This window comes from Gopherus evgoodei, chromosome 6, assembly GCF_007399415.2.
Source record: "Gopherus evgoodei ecotype Sinaloan lineage chromosome 6, rGopEvg1_v1.p, whole genome shotgun sequence".
NCBI lineage: Eukaryota > Metazoa > Chordata > Testudines > Testudinidae > Gopherus > Gopherus evgoodei.
The window spans coordinates 15678127-15700714 of record NC_044327.1 but is presented as its reverse complement, the minus strand read 5'-3'; the positions used below and the strand labels follow the sequence as shown (position 1 = coordinate 15700714).

Below are 22588 nucleotides of genomic sequence, written 5' to 3'. Positions count from 1 at the left end.
AGAGCTGTACTCTTTGTATTCTGTGTTGTAATTGAAATAAATATATTCGAAAATGTAGAAAAACCATCCAAGATATTTATAGTAAATGTCAATTGGTATTTTATTATTGTTTAACAATGAGCTTAAAATTGCAATTAATTGCAACTGATTTTTTAAATCTCGTGATTAATTTTTTTTAAATCACTTGACAGCCTGTAGAGGGGTGGTTACCCTGACAGGGTTAAGGCCAGCCTTGGGAGAGCGCTGGGGCTGCAAGGAAAAGCCCAAGCTACTTAGGAAAGCAGACACTGCTGGGGTCACGCCCCAAACTGAGCACAGCAGGTCCTTACAAAAGCGCTGCTAGCTTGGAGCTAGAGTCTCTGGGTATGGCTACATTTGGAATTTCAGAGCACTGCCGCAGCAGCGCTTTGAAGTGTGAGTGTAGTCAGAGCGGCAGCGCTGGGAGAGAGATCTCCCAGCGCTGCATGTAAACCATATCCCTTACGGGTGTAGCGTGCAGCGCTGGGAGCCGCGCTCCCAGCGCTGCTGCCCCGATTACACTGACGCTTTACAGTGCTGAATCTTGCAGCGCTCAGGGGGGTGTTTTTTCACACCCCAGTTGCAGCGCTGTAAAGTGTGAGTGTAGCCAAGCCCTCTGTCTCTCCAGTCTTGGAGGGAGCAGGGCCTGGCTGTCGATAGTAAAGGTACCTGGAGTGAAGCAGGGATGGGGAAAGGACAGAGGAGCAGGGGAGCTCCAGCCCGGCGACTCCCCAGGCTGCAGGGCTGGTCCTAGACCCACCCCTGAGGTACTGGGTGGCAAAGGAAGACAGAAGGTCCTACCCCCTTGCCTGTGATGACTGGCTCTTAGACTGCAGTCTGCCCCAGGGACCAAGGACTCATAGCTGACTGGCAGTAGCCACCGGCTGAGGCAAGGTGGGATTAGGGGGTCGGGATCCCTGGTGAAGGGAGACCATGAGAGTGAGGGATTACTGCCAGGGGGCAGCACCCCAGATACCGGGGTCCGGGAGGGACACGGGAGGCCCAGTGGCAGTAGATGTCGGCCTGCAGAGGGCACTCCAAGACTGGAAAAAAGAGCTAATTCCCAGGACGCCAGCAGGAGGTGCCGCAGGGGTGATTCTCACGCCATTACACAGCCCTATTTAACTTCAGTGACTAAAAAGGCTTCCTTCTCCTCAAATGTTGAAAATTCAACAACCCTGCCCCTTCAATACAGGTATTAGTGTAAATATACGCCCTCGCAACAAGTCTTCCCACAAAACCAGGGTTGCCCAAAGTTGACATTCCCTGTTATTTATAAGGCTAAAATGCAAGTAAAACAAAAAACTCCATTAAAGAAAGTCTGGTCATCTTGTAGTGTCACTTGGAAGGACAGAATACCTCACAGTAAAAGCACTTGACTCAAAAGAAAAAATCATATGTTACTGTTGAGTGACTTTCAGATACTAGCACTCCCTAAGGCTAAATTATGGCCTTTGTAAATTATAGGCACCTGTAATTACCTATGAATCAGTGGTGTTTGTGCACCCATCCCTGAATGCAGAAGTTGGCACTAAATCCCTAATCCTTTCCTTTGTTTATATTTCAGCATCCAGAATCGCTTCTGCATCACAATGGTGAAGAGATCTGCAGGCAATTAAAATGGCTACTTCAGGACATTTCAATTTAAGTTTTATATCATCTACTTCTTGTCCCTGACAATATCATCAAAACAGAACAAAAAGCTAAACATTTTCCCTCGTTTTCCAATTAAAACTTCTTTCATTCAACAAAGACTCAGAGAAAAGTTTATTTAAAATACCCATTACCTTATTCCATTGGCTTATAATTCTCAGTACCACACAGTAATCTTTCCCCTGCTTTAAGGGAGCATTATAGAATGCCCCGTAGTAATGTCTGTCTCCAACAGAGATCAGCATGTTGTCAGCAACATCCTCGGCGAGGAATTCAGCTGCCACATACCCCTTAGCATCAGTGGCATTGTTAAAGAAAGTCACAGCAGCCAGGGAATCACAAGTAAATGTGCTTTGCAAGGCCAAGGGAAGCACAATCACTTGATAAAAACTAGAATGAAACAGAAAAGCAAGCATCAGCATTCATTTCCATGCTCTAAACACCAGTGAGAAATCATATTTGCATGTAGTCTTCCAAATATTTTGGCCCTTTGTTTAACAGTTTTCAAATCACTAACATCCCGGGTGAACTCTTTCCATGTGTGGGTGAAATATTTCCCTTTATATATGTGCTATTTATTGCCCTCTGTATAAAACAGACTATATATGCCTATTATAAGGCTAATTTTCCAAATTGCACACACAGATTTAACATGACTGGGCATGCTAATTTAGTATTTTCGTATGAGAATTGCCAACTATGAATCACTACAAACTGCGTGTTTGCTCAATTCATCCAACACGCAACTTTCTCCTTGCAGCCAAAGCAGAGCTGAAAGACTTTATCAACCTATTAAAACCTATTTGTTCCTGATTTCCCAGAAAGGTGCTGTTTCCAGTATCAAGAAGGTGACGAGAGCTCCCATCTATGACTTTAATTAGAAACTTGTCCCTCGAGTTCACCAAAAGTTCAGAGGGTGATGTCCTCCCACGAAAAAGAGCAACTCACAGAGTACATGCACTGTACTGTTGTTACACTGTGCTTTGGTTCCTGCACTATGTTTTCATTTCCAAGTATTTCCTGCCTTACTATAACACAAGTTACAGTAATTCGTCTCTCTCATTTCCCAAGCACTTACCAACATATGTCAGCAGAGTTAACACTCACTACTCCAAAGAGTATTTATTATTTTGGTACCAGTAAATGAATATGGTGTTGCTGTTTATCAGGATTTGGAGAATAGACCTTCTTTCTTAACTTCCTCCTGGCTACTAGAGAATTTCCTGCAAGCTGTATAATGTGGTTTGCATATGACAAGTATAAACTGCTCTTAGTTACACCAATGAATATCTGGGGTAGCTCCACTGAGCCATAAATTCAGAGTAATTAAGGACAGAATTGTGGTCCCAAGGAGAGATTAACCCAAAGCAAAACTCCAGATCTGAACAATCACAAGTTACAGTGAAGATGGGACCTGGATTCAAACTTTCTGGTTTGGTCCCATCGCTAATAAAATAATCTAATTGAAGACAGTTTAAAATACACAAACATCTAAATGATCAGTACTTTAAAAATATATTTTGAGAGAGTCGGGAGCATGTAAAAAAAAACCCCACAGACCTGATAGGTCCATTTCTATCTTCTGCTTTTCGTAGGCTGAGTGCTGGTGCAGGCCCTTGTACTGTAACAAACTCTATTTCTGGGAATAGAGGATCTAAAAAGCAAACAGAATCAGTACGTTAGAAAAGTTTGAGGAATAATCCAAGTGTGAGGGTAGTAAGCTTTTTCTCACACAGCACAGTAACTAAAATGCTAACCCTAAAAGCTAGAGCTGGGCTTTAGATTCAAATCTGAATACAAAATACTTTAAAATGTACAGACAATGTTTTTGGTTAACAAATATTGGAGATTATTTTAATTTTGATTGAACTGCATATCAGCAGGCTCAACCTGAGAAAACAAATATGTGAGATTTGAACCTTACTTCTTGTAGACCTTGAACACCTCAGTCAAATATTTTAAGCTGTCATAGGAGACTTTCACCAAGTACTTCCCTGAACTTTCAAAAGCCCCCTCAACTCCTGGAAAACTCAAAGGTAGGAAAAAAAATTCTGTTGCAGTAGCTTTCTTTGATTCCTATTTTGTACCCTCCCTTCCTTTGACATCCAGCACAGTCAAGAGAAGCTTTAATTCAATTTTCTGCCTGGAGAAAATATTAGGGATTTTTATTTTTTTTTAATCCTCGCCGAAGTGCACAAGGCCTAAAATGTCGAGCCGATCTGAGCTTTGTATTAAATTTCAGACAGACAGTGTAAAGCGGAAAACAGCTTTAGGGCACTAACCAGTAACTACCTGGCCTAGCATGTGGCTTGAAGAGTTGCAAATCTGCCAGCAACAAGTGCCTTTAAAGTTTGGAGTCTTTGCCACTTTGGGTAACTGGTCAGAAATACAAGTTGTTAAAACTTTAAGCACATCTAAGTCTCTTCAGACTGCCCTTATAAGATGAGAAGCAGCAACAATCCAAAATTTAAAAATTGGTTTAAATTCTCACCCCAGAAAACAGGAGGACTTTATGAGGAAGTTCTTCCATGTGCAGTATTTGATTACCAGGACATTAAGAAAAATACATGTTGCCAAAATGTTAATGCGTGCCAAAAATAAGTCAAGTATCAGGCCTGCAGAACATCAAAATTTAACAATCCCCATGGGAAAAATAAAGCCTTCAGACCACCTCCATGAAGTCAGACACAATGGCAGCACCTAATGCAAGGCAGCCATTGTGTGGGAAAATTCCTGATCAAGAGTGAAAAGCTGCAGCCCCAAATTCAGTGGCTTACCATTAACATTTACCCATCTTGGTCTTCAGGTAAATTACAATAAAAACATTCTATCAGGATTACAGGCCACCAGCTTGAAGCAGCATTCTTCAAACTTTGCAGTGACACAAACCTAAAAGTGCCAGTATCCATCCCTATCTTCAACCAAACCCCGCTTCAAATACCCCTCTCAGAATCAGTGCTGGGTAGGCCAGGAATTTGGAACTTCACCATGAGTTTCATTTTTATGGCAAGAATATTTGAGCTGGGTCACAGTGTTAGCTGGAAGCCAAAACACAGCAGAAAGCACATGTAATAGCATTGCCAGTGAAATAGGAAAACAGCACAGATCTTGAGGCTATACCTCCTGGAAATGACAAGACATTTTTGGTTTGGTTCACATCATGTCCAATGGTTTGGAAGACTCCGCATTCACACTGTGGTAAATCCTTGATTCTCCATTTGTGCATCAGGTGCACACATCTTTCGTGTAATGTCCTAATATGGTTGATGGTCATCTACTGTCTTTGGCAGAGCAAGAAACCAGGTCGTTCGACGGTGTGATCATGTACAAGGTGCTTGTTGTTTATGTCAGAGCCTGCCCATTGCATCCACCAGGAGTTTTCTGAGTTGAAGCTGAATGACAGAAGAGCTTCTCCAAACACCCAGAATGGCCAGCAGGACTTACGGCAAGCGTGAGGTGGGTGAACAAAGAACTTTGGACAAGCAAGAACTTTTTTGTACTCGTGTAACATAGCCATCTCTCACCAGATGGTTGAAGAAAGGACTTTGAAGGACTGGAATCTAAGGCAGTGGCATGGTCTTCAGGGTGCCACTTACAAGTCTCAGAGCCACATTTAATTGGATGTTGATCAGGTCTGTGTGCGAGCTTCTTCCCCAAACCAGTGCGTAGAACTCGGCCATGGAAAAAACTAAAGCCAGCGTTGCCGTCCATACCATTTGAGCACACAACCCCAGATCAAACTTGGTAGCTTTTGGATGATATTGATGTGACTCACCTGTTCGTTATCAAGCAGATGTTTCTCACAGGAATGGCCCAATTTTTAAAAAACATTAAGATTCCGAATTTATTTGTTCCTGTTTTAAATCTCAGAGGCCTCTGACTTTTTTACAGACGCGGTTTACAACTGAAGCCTTAGGACTGCACAGACTAATCACTACACATGTGATGAACAATGTCACTTTCATTATACTACCAAATCTTGATAGTAGGAATCTTTAAGGTCTTTCTGATTAGCTGATCTTCTGCACTCCACCAATACTATGTGACTAGGACAGTACTGAAATTCACTTTACTATACATACTACAGTCATAATGACTCCATTTAAAAGGATATTATTTTCTTTGTGCCTCATTTTAAATACGCCTCTATTTAAAATGAACATATGCAGTGGGGAGGGATAGCTCAGTGGTTTGAGCATTGGCCTGCTAAACCCAGGGTTGTGAGTTCAATCCTTGAGGGGGCCATTTAGGGAACTGGGGCAAAAATATGTCTTGGGATTGGTCCTGCTTTAAGCAGGGGGTTGGACTAGATGACCTCCTGAGGTCCCTTCCAACCTTGATATTCTATGATTTGGCTTACCACCCTTTTAGAAATTCTTCATTTGCACTAGAGCAGTCCTGTTTGGTTTTCTCTGCTTTTCTAGATGCCATTCTCTGTTGCTGAGAAAGCTTTAAAAATAGTGATGCAACTGAGCCACAAGATTTGCATCCAGATGGTATCCTTCCTCAAGTTCACGGAAGTCAAATCAAGGGTTCTCGTTCAGGCCCAGCTATAACTGAAAACAATTCTCTGCTGAAATTATGCCATTTGCATAACTGACATTTCTTGCCAACACATTGTTTTAAGGATTTTACGGTTGTTTGGGGATTTTGATTCAAATAAAAATCTTTTTATTACATTTTCACATTTAAAATAAAGAAATGGAATAAGTACTAATGGTACAAGTGAGGGTTATGTAGCAGTACTGATTAAATAGCACTGGTTATGAGGAGAGACTATAAGTACAACGTATGTAACAACATGTATGTTATGCTGAAGGGCAAAGAATTTTTAACCTGAAGAAAACCACTATTACAGAATCTTCTGAGGAGATGACCAAAAAAGCCCACTAGAAGAGAGGAAAAAATGAACTTTAATAAGTCACTTAAGACAAATATATTGATTTTTAACAACAGTGTAATGGAGGAGGACCCTTATCTGTGTTTTTAACACTATCTTATGGAATGTTAATTTTTTTTTCGGGGGTGAGGGAAGTGGGGTCATTAACTATATTCTGTTGGTTTCCTTTTTGCATTTCACTCAGTTGCATCCGTGAAAGTTAAACTGGCTGATTCCACTTTATTGTTATTACTTATTTGTATTGTAGCAGAGACCAGAGGCTAGGATCCATTGTTATGTTTATACAATACTTATCACACAGGCCCAAGGAGCTTACAGTCTATCCATGTGAGACAAGAGAGAAAAGGTGGATAGAGAGAGAGACAGATGAGGGAGCACAAATAACTAATGAGACATTACTGGTCAGCATGAAAAGCAGTGGTCTCAGAGCACTAGCTGCCTAATCATTTATTTGTAGGCATCATGACAGAGAAGAGTTTAAATAGGGATTTGAAGGAGAACAACAAGGTGGCTTTGCAAATGTTTATGGAGAGCTTCTCGCACGAGTGAGGGGGAAAAAAACAGAGAGGTTTGTTGCAAATTATTTTAAAATTGGCAATCAAGACTGGAAATCATTTGCAGAACTGCAGGGGTCCCATGTGTGAAATGCTGGGTAAGGCAGGGTTAGGCTGTGGAGGCCTTAAAAGTGAAGACAAGTAGTTTATGTCTGATGTGGACAAGAAGGTGAAGCTGGAGAGGGACAAAGAGGGAAGAGATGGGATCAATGTCACAAGTCAGAAAAATGCTCCTGGCAGCAGAATTTGAAACAAGATGGAATTTGTCAAGGCCAGAGAGGAGACCACTGGAGCAGGAGAGACAGGAAAAATAAGGGCCTGGATGAGAGTTTTAGTTGTGCGGACAGAGAGGAAAGGCAGTATCTTAAGAGATGTTATGCAGCAAGAAATGCAAAGATTTAGATGTGGCCTGGAAGTGGAGACCTAGAGAGGGCCAAGTCAAAGAAAATGTCCGGGCTATGGGCCTCGGCAAAAGGAAGGATGGTGGTGGTATCCTGGAGGACTGGGGGGAATGATTAGGAGTTCTGTTTTGGCCAGGCTGTGTTTAAGAGGAAAGTTGGTCTATGGGAAGATGTCAGAAAACTAAACTGAGATTTTGGTTTGGCTAGGAGGAGACAGGTCAGGTGTGCAGAAGTAAATCTGCAAGTTATCAGCATAACAATGACAGGATGCAGAAAGAGAAATGGCCAAAACAGAGACCTGTAGAAACCCCACAACACACTGAAAGGAGATTAAGTTTATATATAGAGGAAGGACTGCACATACAACCTCTCAGACAACAGCATTGGGCTAGTTTATGGCACCGATCCTGTCAACAGTTTATGCATGTGCTTACATTTTCTTCATTCAAGCAGTCCCATGAGCTTCAATAGGACTACTCACTTATTTAAAGTTAAATATATCACAGGTTTGCAGGATTGGAGACTAAATCCCTGTCACATAAAAACACATACATTTATATTACTGGTTGTCATCAGTCCCCCTGCCTGCTTCACTGAAACAGAAAATCATTTCTCTGTCATTCTTGTTTTCTAAAAGGTATACGCTGTAACTCATCACCCCCGAGGGTCTGTCATGATAGCACAAATAGCAGGGAATATCCACAGTAAATCCACGTTTCCTACCGTCCCTTCCTCCCTCAGTGGAAGGCAGAAATTTTTAACATTTGAAAAAAGAAAAACAAATTTAAGATCCCCCAACCATGAGGGAAGTTGGGTGAGTTAGCCTGACTCTATTCCTACTTGCACATGAGTGGAACAATGGTAAGCTGTTTTCTTTTCCCCTAAGGTTACAGAATTCCATTTCAGGATGCAATATGTGAGAAAAACCCAGAAATGAGAGGGGCAACACAAAACTATTCATGGAGGAAACATAATGCTATGGAATTCATTCCTTTAGGGCAAATACCTCTTTTTAGACCTTCAGTTTCATGATTATTCATTTCTGATGTAAATAATTTTTAATAAGAAGAGTGAGGGGTCACTATATTTGTGTGCCAGAAGGGCATCTGAGAGGTCTGAGGACTCAAAAGCTCCTGCAATATCTTTATCCAAACACTGTAACTGGTATATACAAATACCTGTAGCAAGTAACAAGAAGCAGAGTGTAAAGTAGGAACATACCCTGCTCACAGCAATTTTCTATTTTTCTTTTTTTTAAAAAGAGGTTATGTGTGGGAAGAAAATACTGGAAGAGTTACAGAACCCAATATGCATGTTTTCATTGGAGGGGAAGTTAAATGTTCCCCTTTAGTAACTCAGACACAATAGCTCCACTTCCCTGTGACCAGCGATCTTCCTAACAAGCATCGTGTTCCAACACAGAGTGGTTCATTCTAAACCTTAGGAAACTGGCCAGTCTCCAAAGTGTTAAACAACTGGTGGTTAGCTAGTGGCCTAAGGGTTAAAATTTCCTCTTAAATTGGTCTCTTTCTAAAGAATCTCTCATTTCCTTCCCCCTAAACAAGGGTTGCCGGTGGACTAACATCTCACCACTGTTCTTGGGTGACCAGGCAGAGGTGCTGGGTTTCTTCATGTTGACAGAAGCACACATACATGTCATATTATCCCTGCACTCTGCCTGCTTGTTCCTCTTTAGTGAACAGACAGAGTACTCAATTATGCAAAAATTCCTACTCTCTGAAGCCAAAACATTGGAGCAGACAGGGAACCTACAAGTCAAAATACAGCCAGAAGGTCTGGCTTTCAGGTCTAAAAACCTTGATGGTGCTCCTTAAAAATTAACACTGGCTGCTCTCTGTTGATATGCCTGCTGTTTACCCCATCTTTATAAGAAAGATGTATTTATAAAGATGTGCTCAGGATGTTACAAGAAAACAAATGTTATCCGAGAAAAACAATTTTAAAAAACAAATTATAACTCAAGGTTATACAGCACAAAGCCTGGGAGATAATGTGATTGCTGCAGCACAATGAGGGAGGAACAAACCATGAACACATTCATTTTCACACCTTCTTTCACACTCCTCCTACTGTATGTTGGAACTGCCTTTTTAATTACTGTCTCTAAATGTTCCCCACCTCTGCCTCTCAAATCTCTTCTCAAACACACTTGTTTTGCATAGCATTCTGCTAATATTTCCAAGGGCAACCTCCTCCTCATTTCACCATCCTTGTGCTATTGTTGTTGCAAGAAACATACTGTAGCTCTTAAGCTTCTGTTCCAAAGTGCATTTGCCTTCTTTTTTTATTATTTGCACAGTATTTACTCTGTAGGCTCTGTAGGACAGGGACCATGTTAATTCTTTACATACCTGTACAGCTGTGGCACATTAAAAAAATAAACAACATTAAGTGAGGTCATGTGCTGAGATTTCAAAAAGTAACTAGTGGTATTGGTTGCCCAATTTGAGACTAGTGAGGGTTGATTTTCAAGAAGTGCACCTGAAAATCAGGTCTCTTTAATGTGTATCAAGTGGAGCACCCAAAAACAGACACACTCAAAACACTAAGTGTTTTTGAAAATTCTGGCCATGACTTTTAAGTGTAGCTATTCTGCAGATAAAGAACATTTTTTAATCAGTCTGGCATGGAGAATGTTAAAAAACTATACTGATTTCCAAGTATCTTCTCTCCTTTCCTTATGCTTTTTCAAGAGGCTCACAGACACAGATGTTTTATTGCCTCGGCATTTTAAAATGTACTTTTCTAGATGGCAGGAAACTGTTGTATGTTCAGATTAATAATGTTTTTACAGGGCAGTCTGCACCCTCTTTATCAGAAGGAGGCATCTATTCACTCAGCACGAACTCCCACCAACACTGCGCACAGACAATCCAGGAAGTTTTTGGAGATTGTTGGGGACAATTTCCTCGGGCAAGTGCTGGAGGAACCTACTAGAAGCTCTGCTCCTCTTGACCTTCTGCTCACAAATATGGAAGAATTGTGAGGAGTAGAAGTGGGTGGCAACCCGGGCAGCAGTGATTATGAGATGGTCGAGTTCAGGATCCTGACACAAGGAAGGAGAGCAGCGAAATACAGACCCTGGACTTCAGAAAAGCAGACTTTGACTCCCTCAGGGAATTGATGGGCAGGATCCCCTGGGACGCTAATAAGAGAGGGAAAGCAGTCCAGCAGAGGTGGCTGTATTTTAAGGAAGCCTTATTGAGGGTGCAGGAATAAACCATCCCGATGTGCAGAAACAATAGTAAATATGGCAGATGACCAGCTTGGCTTAACACAAAAAGGAAGCTTACAAGAAGTGGAAACTTGGACAGATGACTAGAGAGGAGTATAAAAATATTGCTCGAGAATGCAGGGGTATAATCAGGAAGGCCAAAGCACAATTGGAGTTGCAACTAGCAAGGGATGTGAAAGGTAACAAGAAGGGTTTCTACAGGTATGTGAGCAACAAGAAGGTGGTCAGGGAAAGTGTGGGACCCTTACTGAATGGGGGAGGCAACCTAGTGACAGATGATGCAGAAAAAGCTGAAGTATTCAATGCTTTTTTTGCTTCTGTCTTCACAGAGAAGGTCAGCTCCCAAACTGCTTCACTGGGCAACACAGTATGGAGAGGAGGTAAGCAGTTCCCAGTGGTGAAAGGACAGGTTAAGGACTATCTAGAAAAGCTGGACATGCACAAGTCCATGGGGCCAGATGCAATGCATCTGAGGGTGCTGAGTTGGCTGATGTGATTGCAGAGCCATTGGCCATTATCTTTGAAAACTCATGGTGATTGGGGGAGGTGCCGGATGATTGGAAAAAGGCAAATATAGTGCCCTTCTTTAAAAAAGGGAAGAAAGAGAACCTGGGGAACTACAAACCGGTCAGCCTCACCTCAGTCCCTGGAAAAATCATAGAGCGGGTCCTCAAGGAATCCATTTTGAAGCACTTGGAGGAGAGGAAGGTGAAAAGGAATAGTCAGCATGGATTCACCAAGGGCAAATCATGCCTGACCAACCTGATTGCCTTCTTTGATGACATAAGTGGCTCTGTGGATATGGGGAATGTGATGGATGTGATTTACCTTGACTTTAGCACAGCTTTTGAAACGGTCTCCCACAGTATTCTTGCCAGCAAGTTAAAAAAGTATGGACTGGATGAATGGACTGTAAGGTGAACAGAAAGCATGCTAGATTGTCGGGCACAAAAGGTAGTGACCAATGGCTCCATGACTAACTGGCAGCCGGTATCAAGTGGAGTGCCTCAGGGGTCTGTCTGGGGTCAGTTTTGTTCAACATCTTCATTAATGATCTGGATGATGGGATGATTGCACCCTCAGCAAGTTCGCGGATGACACTAAGCTAGGGGGAAGTAGATATGCTGGAGGGTAGGGATAGGGTCCAGAGTGATCTAGACAAATTGGAGGATTGAGCCAAAAGAAATCTAATGAGGTTCAACAAGGACAAGTGCAGAGACCTGCACTTAAGATGGAAGAATCCCATGCATCACTGCAGACTGGGGACTGACTGGCTAAGCAGCAGTTCTGCAGAAAAGGAACTGGGGATTAGTGGACGAGAAGCTGGATATGAGTCAACAGTGTGTCCTTGTGCCAAGAAGGCTAATGACATATTGGGCTGCATTAATAGGAGCACTGCCAGCAGATCGAGGGAAGCGATTATTCCCTTCTATTTGCCACTGGTGAGGCCACATCTGGAGTACTGTGTCCAGTTTTTGGCCCCTCTCTACAGAAGGATGTGAACAAACTGAAGGGAATCCAGTGGAGGGCAATGAAAATGATTAGTGGGCCAGGCACATGATTTATGAGGAGAGGCTGAGGGAACGGATTATTTAGTCTGCAGAAGAGAAGAGTGAGGTGGGATTTGATAGCAGCCTTCAACTACCTGAAGGGGGGTTCCAAAGAGGATGGAGCTAGGCTGTTCTCAGTGATGGCAGATGACAGAACAAGGAGCAGTGGTCTCAAGTTGCAATGGGGGAGGTCTCGGTTTTTAAGGAGGTTTTTAAGGTCAGGCTTGACAAAGCCCTGGCTGGGATGATTTAGTTGGGAATTGGTCCTGCTTTGAGCACGGGGTTGGACTAGATGACCTGCTGAGGTCCCTTCCAACCCTGATATTCTATGATTCTATGAAGCACTAGAATGGATTACCTAGGGAGGTGGTGGAATCTCCATTCTTAGAGGTTTTTAAGGCCCGGTTTGGTAAAGCCCCTGGCTGGAATGATTTAGTTGGGGTTAGTTCTGCTTTGAGCAGGGGGTGGCACTAGATGACCTCCTGAGGTCTCTTCCAACCCTAATCATCTATGATTCTGTAATACATATCCTTTCTGTGGCTTATTCATTTAAGACCAGTATTTCTTAAATTCTCCCTAGCCATTTTTCAAATGGCAGTGAGTGTTTATAAAAAAGACATTTCTTAAATTCAGAAATAGTCAGCGACAATGTATTACCTAGGATATCTTCTTCACGAATGATCTATAAAAGGGAAAAGCACACTTGGGACTACACACAATCAGTAACTCCAACAGAGAAATAATGAATCAGAGACAATACAACCTTAACAGCCTTTTTTTGGGGGGGGGGAAGGGGATGTGATGGAAGGGAGCAGGAGAAACAGACACAAACTGTCCTTCCTGCCAGAACACAGAATGCTCACATCACTAGTCTTTTAACAGCGATTGGTCAATGATTGCCCAGCCATTTTTCATGACTCGACCTCTCATTTCACGTGAGCACATAGTAAAAACCTCTTATGCAAGCCGGGAGGGCAGAAAAGGCAGCCTCAGAAGGATACTGTAAGGAATATGAAAGGAACAGAATTTCAGTGCTCTATGAAGCACTCAATAGAGAATCTTTATGGCCAGGAGATGAGAACAATAACATGCTCATCACAGACTTATTTTAAAAGGAATCTGCTTGCCAGGCTGCCTACAGTAAGGAAAGTAGCTAGCTGCTGAATTCCATGTTTTGTGTAGCCACACATCCCATTATGGGTATAATGAATCATCTCATTCAGGATATCAGAAGCCAACATAGGTTTCCTAATAGACATTTATCAGCACTGTAGATTCTCTCTCTTTTTTGTCTTGGCACAAAACAACCTTTCACTAACATGTAACTGTATGGCATAGGTTCACATGAAATACACTCTCCAACCTTATTAATTTCCTCCACAGAGGAATATGGTCACCATGTAATGATGTGTCTCTATAAGAGGGCCTCTAGCATTACGGAATCTATGGGCCTGGTCCTCAACTGCAGTAAACTTCTATTGAAGTTAATGAGGTATGGAAATTTACACCAGCTGAAGATGTGATCCTATGTTCTAAAATGTAAATCCATGTCTCACTAGGAACATTTGTTAACTGTGGGTAAATTGAGGGCCATGCTTCCTTATGCTTCCCCCAAAGAAATCAGCATGAAACCTCCAGCAGCTACATCACCCGACAACAAAGGTTAGGCCAGTTACAGTACATCCACAGTAAAACATTTGTTTCAGTCTTTCAGCTTTCTTACAGCATTAGATCGTCTGAGGTATCTTACATTTACATAGGACTTTTGATCCCAAAAGGCCACAAAGCACTTTAACAAGCTTAAAGTGGCATACAAATTAGGATAACTCCATCAACACCAAAGTACAGCCATCTGAGGGCTTGTTTTATTAATCCTAAATTGTGTAATTTTATAAAATTTAAATGTGGGAGCTAAATAAAAAGTGACTCAAACCCCATTACTCTTATAAAAAAGTAAAATGGGCCTTTTAATGAGATCTTACTTGATAAGCAGACATGACCAAATTTTTATGCCTCTCCACCAAATACCTGCAGCCCTGTGTGGATATAAATATATATCTGCATCCAAGGATATAAATTTGTACTCAGGGAGCGCTCTACAGATACCTCACCCAGAACTGTTTATTCAGTACTAACTCAACTCAAAGAGAAACATGCCAGGTACCAAATCATCAACACTGTTTCATGCAGCACCTGCTAGAAAGTATTCTGTACAGGTCATCTGAACAAGTAATGAACTGCTCTTGCACAGCTTGTGAACTCTTACAGGATGACAATGTAAAGTGTAATGCCTACATGTTATAACTGTGAATATTCAAAAGCATCTCAATCAATCAAATTCCGGGACATGCTTTGTTCTAACAAAACACATGACCCGATACAACAATTCACTACTTTTGAATGACAACTCAGCAATTTTCAAGCAAAAATCATCCAATAATTGCTGTTCATCACTAAAGTGATCCAGAACACTGTGTGCCCTACACAATAACTTTTGCACAGAAGAAAGAGATTTTTTCCCCCTTCTATGACGTCTTAAAAGCTAAGATTTACTATTAAAAAAGTACTGAAGTATTCATGATTTGGAGAATATCAGATAAACAGCTCCCTAGTTCTTCATTGCGTATCCAGCAGATAAATAGCTGCACCTAGTGGCCGAATATAGTTACAGAATTCAAAGCACTTGCTAGGTTTCACCTGTCCCACCCGTCTGCTGCCAACACCAAAGCTAGTGTTTCACTGTGGTGGTGTTTTTTTTTTAATCTAACCCAGAAGCTTTTCAGCATAGGAATGGTACAAAAATGTCCTAATTTAAACCAGTTTAACTGGAATCAAAATAAGCTCAAAGGCTGCAGATTTTATTAGTGCAGTTTTCTTTATGGAAAAAAAATTCTGGAAGCAAATTACAATTAAAACACGAAGCATAACATGCTCTTTCTCCTCCTCTGCCAGCAGTGCCTTTTTGCTGGAATACCTTTTAATATCACCATCGGTAGTGATATCAGTCTATGGTACTCATAGGGCCCTCGTTATCACAGGATCTGAGTACCTCACAATCTTTCAACCCCTGTGAGGTAGGGCAGTGCCATTATCCTCGTTGTACAGATGGTGAAGTGAGGCACACAGAGACTAAGTGATTTGCCCAAGGTCATACAGGAAGTCTTTGGCACAGCAGGGGATTGAACTAGGTCTCCAGAGTTCCAGGCTAGAATCCCAATCACTGGCCCATCCTTTCTCTCTAGTTACCCTGTGATGCTGAAGTAACATTTAAAAACACGTGACAGCCATTGTCCCAGTGCTTTGAGATTTGTTGACTCAACAAGAAACAGCATGAAATCTGTAACAATTGGATTACAATGTTTGAGCACAAGGCAGGAGTTTTTCAACAATCCACGCTGAGACTTTAAGTTCAAGTCAGTCGTCAATATTGCCACTTAGGCTACGCACTCACACTCAAGCGATCATCTTGTTAAAAAAAAAAAAAGTAGGACGTACCAATAATTGGAGTTGTCATGAAAACTAGCACAGAAAGATCCAAAGCTGCCATGGAAATATTCACAGTGTAATTGGTGCCTGGGCGCAAATCAAGACACACCTCTGGAGTCTGTCCATAAGCGGTGAGGTTAAAGGCCATTTCATGAAAGAACTCCTTCTGATACCAGCGTCGACCCTGTATGTGAAACTATAATGAAACAGTCACAGTGCTGAAAATGGAAAGCTTTGACACTTCGCATGAGTTCAATTTGTGAGATAGTCTAACTAAACCATTTATCATAAACTTTATGAAAAAGTAATTTACCATATCCTTGTTAAAAATCTACATGAGCATAGAAATGTATCGTATTAAATTTGTTGAGCGTTACTATAATCAAAACATTTCCAGGTTTTATGAAGACATAGCATGCTTGTGGATAAACTTTAACAGAACCATGCTAAAGCTCATTCTTGCACTTCATTTCTCCCTCCCCCCACCTTTTTTTTTTTGGTAAACAAACCCCAGCCCCAAAACTGCTAGTTTGCCAGCTAACAGGAACCAACAGCCTACTCATGTATCTTCATTGCGGAAACAGGACATTTACAAAAGTGGACCCACTTGCATGCTGTGCAGTTATCATTTGATCCTAAAAGGTGTTAATTACTATCAAATCCTACTGAAGTTAACATAAGAACAGCCTTACTGGGTCAGACCAATGGCCCATCTAGCCCACTATCCTGTCTTCGGACAGTGGTCAATGCCAGGTGCTTCAGAGTGAATGAACAGGAGAGGCAATTGTCGAGTGATCAATCCCATTGTCCCCTTCCAGCTTTTGACAATCAGAAGCTAGGGACACTCAGATCCCGTGGTTGCACCCCTGACAACCTTGGCTAATAGCTATTGACTGACCTATCTTTGAGGAACTAATCTAATTTTCTTTTGAACTCTCTGCCTTCACAACATCCCCTGGCAACAAGTTCCACAGCTTGACTGTGCATTCTGTGAAGAAGTACTTCCTTTTGTTTGTTTTAAACCTGTTGCCTGTTCATTTCATTAGGCGACGCCTGGTTCTTGTGTTATGAGAAGGAGTAAATAACACTTCCTTATTCACTTTCTCCACACCAGTCAAGATTTTATAGACCTCTATCATATCCTAAGCGGAAAAGTCCTAGTCTTTTTAATCTCTCTTCATACAGAAGCTGTTCCATACTCTTAATCATGTTTGTTGCCCTTCTCTGTACCTTTTCCAATTCTAATACACCCTTTTTTAGATGGGGCGATCAGAACTGCATGCAGTATTCAAGGTGTGGGCATACCATGGATTTGTATAGAAACATTATGATATTTTGTTTTATTATCTATCCCTTTCCTAATGGTTCCTAAAATGGTTAGTTTTTTGACTGCGGGTGCACATTGAATGGATTTTTTCAGAGAACTATCCACAATGATTCCAAGATCTCTTTCCTGAGAGGTAATAGCCAATCTGAACACACTTTTATTGGATATGTAGTTGGGATTATGTTTTCCAATTGGCATTACTTTGTATTTATCAACATCAAATTTCATCTGCGATTTTGTTGCCCAGTCACCCAGTGTTGCGAGGTCCCTTTGTAATTCTTCGCACTTTGCTTTGGACTGAACTATCTTGAGTAATTTTGTATCATCAGCAAATTTTGCCACTTCACTCTTTTTCCAGATCATTTATGAATATGTTGTACAGCACTGGTCCCAGTACGGACCCCTGGGGGACACCGCTATTTACCTCTCTCTCTTCTGAAAAATGGCCATTTATTGCTACCCTTTGTTTCCTGTCTTTTAACCAGTTACTGATCCATGAGAGGACCTTCCTTCTTATCTCATGCCTGTCTAGCTTGCTTAAGAGCCTTTGGTTAGGGACCTCGTCAAAGGTTTTCTGAAAGTTCAAGTATGCTATATCCACATGAAATAAGAATGCCCAGTCTCTCTCAGGACCAAGTTATAGACAGCTGGGCATGTATGTACACTTGTAGTCATGCATATTTTCCACTGCTCTGGTGCCAAATAGTCACAATGTTAGTAACTCAAAACAAACAATTTCACAGTTCTATCTATTCTCAGTTTTTTGAGTAAGAAAAAAAATAGACTGCACACTCTGTTTAAATCTTACAGGCTGTCCCTCAGCTGGAGGGATGCAATAAACTCTGGATAATCTCTAACTGTGGAAACTTTAGATAAGAGCAGCCAGCCTCGGGCCCACCACAGACAGCCTCAGTGGAGGGTTCACAGCAGGGTGAGGGGATCATTGAGACTACATGGCAAGGCACATTGCCCTGTTTGAGTTTGTGTAAAGAACGAGGAATAGCTGAAGGCTGAAGACGAACAGAGCAGCAGAAAGGAAGAACAACAAGCACGAAACAGAGGTGAGCAAGAAACAACAAAAAGCATGGTTGTGTGTAATCTTTTTCAAATGATGATCCACTGGCCTGTTTAGTTTTCTTACGATGCTGCATGCTAGGTTCCCCGGTCACTGTGACTCAATGCCATGCAAGAAGAGTGGAGACAGGGACGACTCTACGTATTTTGCTGCCCCAGGCACGGCAGCCAGGTGGCTTTTGGCAGCATGCCTGAGGGAGGTCTGCTGGTAACGCGGATTTGGCAATTTGCCTGCGGGAGGTCCGCCAGTCCTGCGCCTTTGACGTACCCACCGCCAAATTGACGCCAAAACCGTGGGACCAGCGGACCTCCTGCAGGCATGCTGCCAAAGGCTGCCTAACTGCTGCCCTCATGGCGACTGGCAGGCCGCCCCCTGCGGCTTGCCGCCCCTGGCACACGCTTGGAGAGCTGGTGCCTGGAGCCTGCTCTGAGTGGAGACCCGAAAAACAACAATGTAAGACGACTCTGGTTTGCCAATATTTGCTTGATTTTGATTTTTTTAAAATAAAACATTCAAAATATGTATCACTTACTGAATAGATTTCCTTCCTACCAGCTCTCCTTAGGCTTTGCCTCCATTTCAAGCAGGTGTCGTTAAGTATCACCATATTACTGAAGGCTTCCTTTACTGCAGAGAGAGTGAGAAAGGGGGAAGCCTCATAACTAAAAACATTTTAAAAACCTTCCTGTAACATTATTGATCACGACGCTTAAAATGACACAGTCTGAGTCTGTTTTTACTTTAGAGGATCCAGTGTTGTTTGGAGGGAGTGGAACCTCATTCCTTTCTGAGTGCCCAAATATTGTAAATTGGGTATAAAATTTTAAAATGAAATTATGGTTTTAAAAAAACCTGAATGTAGTATTAAAGGAATTTTAAAGCCTCCCCACAAATTAAGGTAAACATCAGTTGCCTAAGGTCTAGGGGAGGGTGTAGTTTTATAAGGGTGACTTGGTTTTTCTCCTTTTACAATCAAAGTAATAGTGGTAAGCAACGGCTTTGGGGGAACAGCATATACCACAAGTCAAATATTTCTGTTTCAAAACCTGCTCCCTGCTACTTATGGGCCAAAATGACACAGCCAATAGAAGCAGTTCTCATTGAACCAGTAGGAGGGAATGATGGGTACCTGGCTTCTTGTCAAATTACACCAGGGCTTTTGTGGCATTTCCAAAAGGAATCGCTATTGACAGTGGTAAATTCTACGTGTGTTACTGCAGAGCTGAAAGTGCCAATTGGCTGTTGCTGTGGTACAAGGGCATTGGTTGCTGGAGATATCTTCCCAGAGGAGCAATTTGGTAGGTACTGGAATAAAGTGGGAATTTTGCTTTCAGCCCATCTCATCTCTTTGCACCACTAATGCAGATGACAAACATTATGAGTCAGATTTTCAAGACTGCTCATCAACCACAAGTGGGGTCATATTTTCAAAAGTGCTCAGTACCCGGCTATATCCAAGTATTCCCACATCTTGAAAACCTGGCCACTTGTGTAAGTGCCTAAGTGAGAGCTGATGGGTGATAAGCAATTTTGAAAATCTGGCTGTACCCCCATTTTCCCTAAAATGTGAGGTTGGGGGCAGGGATTCCTCGAACTACTTATATTCCAAAAAAGCCTCTTCCTCCAGTGAATAAACAAAATATTAAACATCAAATGTTTCAGGCTTTGATGATCAAAACACAACATGCACAACAGTTTTGTTTAGAAACTAAGACCTACTTTTCCACTGAAAGAACAGTACTATTCATATAGGTTACATTCCTCAAAACAGTATCTCAATAACACTTAGCACATGGAGTACCAGCTTATCTGTAAGGTTATTTTAAAATATTCATTACTTCCCAGTCAGACTCAAAGAAACCTTAGATTTCTGAGGGTACCATTTGGACAAACAAGGGCTAAGAAATTCTGATACTGTATCCTTAGTGTATAGAGTTATGCTCAGCCATTGCAGCACATACACTATGAAAAAAAAAGATGCGCTGTTGCAATTCTTAAGCATAAAGATGTGAGTTAAGGGAACAATGTCAGTTACAGTAGAACCTCAGAGTTATGAACACCTCGGAAACAGAAGTGGTTCTTAACTCTGAACAAAATGCTATGGTTCAGCTGTAAATAAAGTTTACAGCTGAACACTGACGTAATACAGCTTTGAAACTTTATTATGCAGAAGAAAATAGCTGCTTTTAACCATTTTAATATAAATGAAACAAGCACAGAAACAGTTTCCTTACCTTGTCAAATTTTTTTTAAACTTTCCCTTCATTTTTTTAGTAGTTTACGCTTAACACAGTACTGTACTATATTTCCTTTTTTTTCCTTCTGCTGCTGCCTGATTGCAAACTTGCAGTTGCAAATGAGGTGTGTAGTTGACTAGTCAGTTCGTAACTCTGGTGTTCATAACTCTGAGGTCCTTCTGTATCTCCTTTTTGATTACTTAAGCCAGGCAGCTTAAAAATATGGCAACGTGTGGGTGTACACAAATTTATTGATGTTCAAGTACCACACAAGGCATTTATGCCATTCCTGCTACACCCTCAGAAGCTTCTGTTACATCTTTCACCACACAGGTTAGCTGAGTGGGACAAAGAACAATCTAATTCCAGTGTCCCCAACTCTTGATAGAGAGAAGCCATTGCATAACTACCTGTCCCAGACCTGAGAAAATGTGCAGGAGGGAAAATACATGAGGCCCCTCCCTCCACCACGCTGCTAAAGAGAACTGTGATCAATTGTTCTCTACGTCCACTGAATGTAGGGCAAGAAGTAATGGGCTTATTTGTCAGCAAGGGAGACTTAGGTTAGATATTAGGAAAAGATTTTGAATTATAAGGGTAGTTAAGCACTGGATAGGTTACCGACGGAGGCTGCAGAATCCCCATCAGAGGTTTTTAGGAACAGGTTGGACAGACACCTGTTAGGGATGGTCTACATTTACTTGGTCCTGCCTCAGTGCAGGGGGCTGGATTTGATCGCCTCTCAAGGCCTCTTCCAGCCCTACGCTTCCCTTTCAAGATAGATGCCTTGTACTCCTTTCCTTATTTCATTAATGAAATTAAGGCCTTTTTCACCAATTTAAACACTAACACTCAAGTCTGTCCTCACTGACATCTATTTCCAGCAGCAAGACAAAACATGATGTTCAAACAACTATTTTTAAAAGGCTTCAGTTCTCTCCAGAGCAGCTTCAAAAGGACTGCTGATGAGGAGAGAAAGATGTGAAATTCAGCTGAAAAGAACAAAAACTGTTCAACATTTTACCCTGACTTCTTTTTTTGCCCTCTGATCGGTATAGTCATATGATGGAGGCTGACATGGCAAACAAGTTCCAAGTGCTGAGCTACAAAGTCATGGCCAGAAAGCTTTGGTACATCTACACAGGGATAAAAGACCCGTGGCATGGCCCAGGTCAGCTGACTCAGGCTCACGGGGTCGGGCACTGGGCTTAAAAATTGCTCTGTGGAAATTCAGGCTTGGGATGGAACTCAAGCTTTGGGACCCTCCACCCTCACTACCCTGAGTCAGCTGACCCAGGCCAGCCATGGGTTTGATTGATGTGTAGACATGGCCTTTGTAACACAGTTGGCAGGTTTAAATCTTTCCATCTTATTTTCTCTTTTCTAAAGATCAAGTGGAGGCACAAGGTATGTTTCTTTATGGGCTTGTCTATGCTGTGCATTAGTCCACAACAGAAAGGTATAAATTCTCATGTGTACTAGCATGTCCTTCACTAACTGGCCTGTGTGTTTGCGCACACCAAAAAGTTCCTGAGCGTGCGCTGATCTAGTTCATAGGGAACTCTTAGTGCTCACCAACAGGGTCCATAGGCCAGTTAGTGTGCAGAACACTAGTGCGTACTATAATTTATTCTCCTCTGGTGTGGACTATTGTATCACGCAGACAAGCTCCACATCTGCAGAATGTCTTGGAAGCTTACAAATACTAAAGCCTTCTGGGTTTGCACTGTCCTTCCCACGAACATTTCTCCAAGAGATAGGTGTGTTAATGCAACAGGCTAAATTTTCCTGTCTCAGTCTCTTGGTGAAAAGGAATGATACTGTGATTAAAACACAAAGCAAGGAGTTGGGAGATCTGTTCATTATTTGTTAAGTGTTTTGATGCCCCTGGTTACAGGGTGTTTTATAAGCGCCACGTATGATCAATAGTAATTACTTACATCAGAAGCACAAGGTTGTAAAGAGTGTGATTTTTGTTAATGGATTTAATCTCATTTAATTTTAAGCTTCCTGGATCATTTGCATTTCATTTTAATTTTTAGTCTTCGTCTAACATTTGCATCTCACATTTGGACCTCAAAAGGTTGACAGGTACAAAGTATGCGACAGCAAGAGAAAATGTTTTCTGATC

General features: G+C 41.8%; 1 protein-coding gene across 9 annotated transcripts in view; it reads right to left on the bottom strand.

Moving 5' to 3' along the window:
- SUSD1 (sushi domain containing 1) overlaps nt 1–22588 on the bottom strand; it is a 135585-nt gene that overhangs the window by 63509 nt on the left and 49488 nt on the right. For 8 of the 9 annotated variants that reach the window (XR_004001066.1, XR_004001067.1, XR_004001063.1 and 5 more), the window contains exons 16-19: nt 18753–18847; nt 15828–16014; nt 3232–3325; nt 1806–2061 (exon numbers count right to left, since the gene is read on the bottom strand). Coding sequence is in view for 3 of the 9 variants with exons in the window: in XM_030567916.1 (XP_030423776.1) it covers nt 1806–2061; nt 3232–3325; nt 15828–16014; nt 18753–18847 (632 nt within the window). In the remaining 6 variants the exon portion in view is untranslated. Of the gene's footprint in view, nt 1–1499; nt 1624–1805; nt 2062–3231; nt 3326–15827; nt 16015–18752; nt 18848–22588 lie in introns of all 9 variants that reach the window. The other variant, XR_004001068.1, reaches the window with a different exon arrangement.